General features: G+C 48.3%; 1 protein-coding gene across 1 annotated transcript; it reads left to right on the top strand.

The window, feature by feature from the left end:
* Window positions 1-4,407: 4,407 nt before the first annotated feature.
* On the top strand, window positions 4,408-7,042 carry METTL7B (methyltransferase like 7B). Its single transcript, XM_044227488.1, has 2 exons — window positions 4,408-5,000; window positions 6,602-7,042. Exons 1-2 carry the CDS (start codon window positions 4,503-4,505, stop codon window positions 6,836-6,838), a joined length of 735 nt encoding a protein of 244 aa, XP_044083423.1. The 5' UTR covers window positions 4,408-4,502; the 3' UTR covers window positions 6,839-7,042.
* Window positions 7,043-7,125: the final 83 nt, after the last annotated feature.

The following is a 7,125-nucleotide window of genomic DNA, read 5'->3' as shown; positions in this document are numbered from 1 at the left end:
AATGTTTGGTATCTGGGGTGCCTGGGTGGCTCAGTTGTTGAGCATCTGCCTTTGACTCAGGTCGTGATCCCAGGGTCCTGGGATCCAGCCCCGCATTGGACTCCCTGCTCAGCCGGAAGCCTGCTTCTCCCTCTCCCACTTCCTCTGCTTCTGTTCTCTCTCTCACTGTGTCTCTCTCTGTCAAATAAATTTTTTAAAAAAGAAGAAAGAAAGAAAGAAATGAATGTTAGGTACCTACATGAAGAGATCTTTGAAATACTACTGACAGGACAAAAGAAGATATGAACAATTGGGGAAATATAACATACTTTCAGACAAAAAAGTATGTCAGTTCTCCCTAAAATATATTTCACATAACCCTAATAAATACCCAGAGCAAACATCACACTCCATGGTGATAAAATAAAATTTTCCTCTGAGATAGATAAGAAAAGAATGCCTGCTTTCACCACTTGTATTAACACAGTACTGGAAATTCTAGCCTAAGCAATGCAAGAAAAAGAAATAAAAGTCATCAGAATTGCAAAGGAAGAAGTAAAATTATCTTAAATGTAACTACTTTTTGAACACGAGGATTAAGATTTTATTTATTTATTTGCAAAAGAGAGAGCACAAGTGGGCAGAGGGAGAAGCAGATCCCCTGCTGATCAGGGAGCCTGATGCAGGACTCCATCCCCAGACTCCGGGATCATGATCTGAGCCAAAGGCAGACGCTTAACTGGTTGAGCCACCAGGTGCCCCAACCCCATGTCATTCTTAATGGGTGCCGTGGAAAACAGTGTGGTGGTTCCTCAAAAAAATCAAACCTATAATTATGATATAATCCAGCAATTCCACTTCCAGGAATATACCCAAAAGAACTGAAAGAAGCGTCTCAAAGAGATATTTGCACACCTATGTGGTGGGGGGGGTATGGTTAAGATTTATTTATTTATTTTAGAGAAAATGAGTGAGAGCATGAGCAGGAGGAGCAGAGAGAATCTGAAGCAGACTCCGAGGTGGGTTTGATCCTATAACCCTGAGACTAGGGCCTGAGCCAAAACCAAGAGTCCAACACTTAACCACTGTGCCACCCAGGTATCCCTGTATACCCATGTCTGTAGGAGTATTATCCACAGTAACTAAATCATGAAAGCAACCCATGTCCACTGATAGATGAATGGATAAGTAAGATGTGGTATATGCATGTAACAAAATATTATTCAGCCTTAAAAAGGAAGAAATTCTTCAATATGCTACAACACGGGTAACCTTGAGGACATTTGGCTAAGCAAAATAGGTCAGTATGATTCCGTTTACAGGGGGGTACTTAGAGCAGTCAGAATCATAAAGACAAAGTATAATGGTGGTTTCCAGGGACTGGGGACAGAGGTAACAGGCAGTCATTGTTTAATGGGATGGAGCCCCCTTCTTCACCCTCTAGGCAGAGGCTCCCCTTGGAGCCTTGTGTTCATCCTGTTCAGCTGCGCCTTGTGTGTGCGCTCTCTCGCTTGCTCTCTCTCTCTCAAATAAATAAATAAAATCTTTAAAAAAAAATAAGGAGGGGCGCCTGGGTGGCTCAGTGGGTTAAAGCCTCTGCCTTCGGCTCAGGTCATGATCCCAAAGTCCTGGGATCAAGCCCCCGCATCGGGTTCTTTGCTTCCCTTCCTCTTTCTGCCTGCCTCTCTGCCTCCTTGTGATCTCTGTCTGTCAAATAAATAAATAAAATCTTTAAAAAATAATAATAATAAGGAAGGAAGGAAGGAAGAATCCAGACAATAAGAGTACATACTATAGGATTCCATTTATATAAAATTCTAGAGAATGCAAATTAACCTATAATGACAGAGCAGACCAGCGGTTGCCTAAAGATGGGGATGAAAGAGGGAAGGATGGATTGCAAAGAGATGTGGGGAAATGCTCATAGTTGGTAGACATGTTCACTGTGTTGAATGTGGTAACGGTTTCACAGATGTATTCATATGTCAAAATCTATCAAGCATACACTGTAACTATGTATGTTCTCTTGTTCATAATTATACATCAATAAAACTGTACCTAAAGAGGGTATCAAGACTACAACCCATTGAATAAAATAGGAAATCTGTGAGTCAGTAGTAATATAAATGAGTGAATGAGTGGAGATGATAGGTAGGCAGACAGATAGCTAGATGATAGATAGATAGATAGATAGATAGATAGATAGATAAAAGATGCATAACACAAAATGTTACTAGTGAAAGTGTAAATTGAAATAGCCACTTTGGGGGCTCCTAGGTGGCTCAGTCAGTTATGTGATGGCCAGAGAGAGTCCAGGGATCAAGCTCCACATAAGGCTCCCTAGGGAGCCTGCTTCTCCCTCTCCCTCTGCCTGATACTCTGCCTACTTGTGCTCTCTATCTCCCTGTCCAATAAATTAAAAAATAAAATAAAAAAACAGCTACTTTGGAAGATCCTTGGGCAGTATCAGCTAAACCCAATAAAGCAAGGTATTCAAGAGTGTGGACAATGTGCTACCATTTGTGTAAAGAAAGAGGAACATGTGTACACACACGTGTGTACACATCTAAATGTGCGGTAGGTGTGTCATGTGCTATTTTGCAGATCATCTCCATCTCCAGAAAGATTCCAAGAAATTGGCTTTGTGATGTTTAGTGCCTCAGGAGAGGGGATCTGAGTCACTGAGAGACTAAAATGAAAGAGAGAATTTTCTCTGTAATCCCTTTGTACCTCTTAAATTCTGTGCAATGTGAATGTATCACCTTTTCCAAGAAAGAGTTTAATGATTCTTTTACAAGCAAAAAGAAACCTGTCAGGAGCGACTACTCTCTGATTTCACCTCCCACCACCTCTCGAGCTCACCCCATTCTCCACTAAACTGAGCGCCTCACCCATTCCAGAAAGAGGTAGCCCCCAGTTGGCCTGGCTTCCCCTGACCCTCTTCACTACTGCAGAAGGCCGTTGGGTGCCCACACCGTGTTCTGACCAGGCTTGGATCATTGCCACTTCCTTCCTGAGCTCGTACTCCTGCTATGGAGAACTGCTGCCTCCCTTACAGTCACATTAGAAGCTAAGCCCAGAGAAGGCTGCGTCTGACTGTGGGAGGTCACAAAACCGCTCTCCTGAGCAGCAGCACGGGGGCTGCCCCTGGCTCGGGCAGCTCTGTGTGGGAAAAGACACTTTCTTGAAATAGCTCATAGTTATCCCCACATCTCCTCTCTAAGGCCCCCATAGGCCGGGGCAGATCCCCTGGTGGGCTTGACTGGAGGGCTGCTGCAATGGGCTTCGACAGAGCAGCCCTCTCCACCAGAGACTTTGTTTAAACTCAGTCCTCCCCCAGAGGCCATCAGTGGCCCTGGGAAATGCCACTCATGAGCTTTTAGACTACTGTCATTTCCCTCTTGTATAATGCCAAGCTGTTGATTTTCTTTTCTCTATACAAAATTCCCTTCGGCCACTAGGCAATTGGTGGCCATCTTGTGGAACTGTCTGTGGGGAGCTTCCTCCACACTTCTGCCAAAAGAGAAGCCACAGCTTAATCATTTGGGGACTTTCTGCTAAGATGCCTGTGACCCCAAAGTCTGGGCTCTGAGACTGCCCTGCCTCAGTGGCAGCCTGGGACCAAAGTCTTGGGAGTACCATCCTGGGCTGTGAGGAGAGCTAGGGTCACCTGCCGCCTGTCCTCCCCCACTCGCCTTAGATCACACGAATGCAGGAGCAGGAGGAGCCCTTAGAAACTACAGAAGGCGCATCCAATCTGTCATCATCTCCCCATTTTACAGTTGAGAAGCTGGAGCTCAGAAAGTAAAAAGACTTGCCCAAAGAGACACGGCAAGTTATAATGGGATCCGGGCTTGCTGATTCTTCTTCCCCACGCTGTCTTTTTCTCCCTTCTTTTCTTCTATTGCTGGGGTAGTGCAGTCTTGAATGTGATAGTAAAAACCAGTCAGCTGAGAAAACGCCTTTCTTTTGACCTGCAGTCTCCCTCCTTCTCCTGACCAGTCTGGCCTTACCCAGAATCCTCAGTGCTTGGCTTCTATCTGGGGCAAAGGCATGTTTGCCTTGTTTTACAGAACGCTGGGGGTGTGCCAGAGGAACCCAACCAGACTTCCCAGCTTACATAACCAGATTCTGGGGACAGAATGAGGCCAGCACAGGCCCATGAGTCAGGCCCATCCCGGGTTGGCCCCCACAAAGCTGCGATCTGAGACCTATCCCCTTCTGCCCTTTCCACTCCTCTCTGAAATAATCAGCACACCCCCACCCTCAACACACAGTACCCCAGAGCTCAGGGCACTAATGCCACCTGTCCCTTCACTCCACAAAAAACTATAGGGCCGTAGGACCTGTGCCCTCTGGAGGGATTCCATGTACCCTCTTTGTACCCTGGCAAAGAGAAAGCTGACAAGTAGGACACAGGGAACAAAGTCCCAACCCAGGAGGGGAAGAGGCTCCCGTCTGCGGCACTGGAGACAGAGAAAAGGCCAGTGTCCCAGCAGAACGTGGCTCCGAGCTGGCGAGTCATGGACGCCCTGGTCCGCCTCCTGCAGCTGCTGGTGCTGCTCCTGACACTGCCCCTGCACCTGCTGGCTCTGCTGGGCTGCTGGCAGCCCCTGTGCAAAATGTGCTTCCCCTACCTGATGGCCGCACTGACGGCCAAGTGCAACCGCAAGATGGAGAGTAAGAAACAGCAGCTCTTCATCCAGATAAAGGGGCTTGCGGGAGCCTCCGGGAAGGTGTCCTTGCTGGAGCTGGGCTGCGGCACTGGGGCCAACTTCCAGTTCTACCCAGCGGGCTGCAGGATCACCTGCCTGGACCCAAACCCCCACTTCGAGAAGCTCCTGACCAAGAGCATGGCGGAGAACAGGCACCTCCAGTATGAACGGTTTGTGGTGGGTTCCGGAGAGGACATGAAAGGACTGGCAGACGGCTGCATGGATGTGGTGGTCAGCACCCTGGTGCTGTGCTCCGTGCAGAGTCCGAGGAGGGTCCTGCAGGAAGTCCACAGAGTGCTGAGGCCGGTGAGCAGCGTGGAAAGGGAATGGGCATGGGGCAGACGACAGCCGCAGGGCCGCTCTGGGATGGGGACGCTGGTGTGCCGGCACGTTAGACACCCTTCCACCGCCACCTGCTGGTCAACAGTGAACATGACCGGGCCTCCAAGGGATAGAATAGAGTGCTGTGGAAGCCCACAGGAGAGCCACCTAACGCAGCAGCTGCGGGGGGGCCCGGGGGCAGAGACACCTAACAGAGTGATGTTTACATTGAGATCTGAGGGATTAAGCAGGATGTGGGGAAGTGGGAAAAATAAAAAAGGGTTCTGGATAGAGATATTAGAGTTCATAGAATCCATATGATTTGGGGCTGGGTAAAGAAGTGTGAACTTTTTATTCTTCCAAAGAATTGTAATCCTCCCCACACTGAAGTCTAGAGATCGCAAGTCCATCCAAAGGGAGGTACTTGAAGGCATGCCTGGAAGTTGTCATGTTTGTGCCACATTTCAGTTGAGTTCCGCAGTGTTATTTTTAATGTGTTCCTCAGCGACAGTGTAGTGTCATGTTACAAAGGAAATGACCCGGTCCTCCAGTACATCACGTCCTGCATGTCCCACGCCACTTTTTCATGACCTTTTAATATATTGGTCTCTGTGCTGTAGTGGAATCTTTGGTTTTGCATCAGAGTAAAATAAAATAAACCCATCACATTTGGAACATAAAAAGAAAAAAAAAAAAAAGGAAGGATTTGAGGGGGCACCTGGGTGGCTCAGTGGTTTAAGCCTCTGCCTGCAGCTCAGGTCATGATCTCAGGGTCCTGGGATCAAGCCCCACGTCGGGCTCTCTGCTCAGCAGGGAGCCTGCTTCCCCCTTCTCTCTCTCTGCCTGCCTCTCTGCCTACTTGTGATCTCTCTCTATCAAATAAATAAATAAATAATCATTAAAAAAAAAAAAAAAGAAAGGATTTGAGGACGGTTTCCAGGTTTCTGGCATGAGTGACTGGTGGAGGGAAAGCGGGTAGACGGAAGTCTCAATTGCTGACATGAGAGAAACCTATTTGGGACTTGTCAGGTCTGAGGTGCCACTGAAACAGGCAGGCAGGAAAGCCATAGAGGCAGTTGGAAGTCAGAGAAAGATGTGGAAGTCACAAGCTGTAAATTCAGAGCACAGGGGTGCATGAGATCACCTAGAGAGGGTTCAGCAAGGAGAGAAGGGAGGAAGGAACCCCAGTATTAGTCATGAGTCAGGTGCAAGTTTTCCCTAGGATGTTGGCCAAAGGATAAGATTGGATGTATGCGTCTGAGTCTCAGAAGACAGCGTCTCAGTCTACAGTGAGATCTCTGCTCCTCTCTCTCCAGCTCCTCATCCATCTGCCCTCTGCTAGGCTGTCCCTCGGTCATCCTTTAAAGATGGCTCACCCGTCACCCCCACTGGGCAGCTCGTCACATGCGCTTTTGAGTGAGAGGGGAGGAGCCAGGGCCTACAGAGAAAGTCAGAAACAGAATAACGTGCTTCATAGACCTGGGAACCAGCAACCCCCATTTCACCAAGAGCAGGGTGGAGGTGAGGTGGGAGGAAGGTTGTGGAATGGAGCAAAAAAGTGACGCTAACTTTCTCTTCTCTCCCAGGGAGGAGTGTTTTTTTTCTGGGAGCATGTGGCTGAGCCACGTGGAAGCTGGGCCTTTCTGTGGCAGCAAGTTTTAGAACCCACCTGGAAACACATTGGGGATGGCTGCTGCCTCACCAGAGAGACTTGGAAGGACCTCAAGAGTGCCCAGTTCTCTCAACTCCAAATGGAACACCAGCCTCCTCCCTTCAAGTGGTTGCCTGTTGGGCCCCACATCATGGGAAAGGCTGTGAAATAACCCTTCCCGGAGTCCTGCCTTCAGCCAGAGCAATCCCACCCACCGGCTAACCTGTCTTCTCCTAAGAGGGATCTAGTCAGAGGAGCCATTCCCTCCACCAGCTCCTCTCCTTCCTTCCCCCATCTCTGCCTGGTGTCTAATTTCAATCCTTCCTTCCAAAGTATAAAAGCTCTATTCCTAACCTGACCTCAGGGAGGAAAGCAATATCCTGTCATATCCTTGACAAATTCATAGATGGGGTCTCCCAATTTTTGCCCACCCACTGCTAAGGTGGTTCCCTGTCCCTC

The sequence above is a fragment of the Neovison vison genome, chromosome 12, assembly GCF_020171115.1.
Source record: "Neovison vison isolate M4711 chromosome 12, ASM_NN_V1, whole genome shotgun sequence".
Taxonomy (NCBI): domain Eukaryota; kingdom Metazoa; phylum Chordata; class Mammalia; order Carnivora; family Mustelidae; genus Neogale; species Neogale vison.
This window is presented reverse-complemented; position numbering and strand designations above follow the sequence as displayed.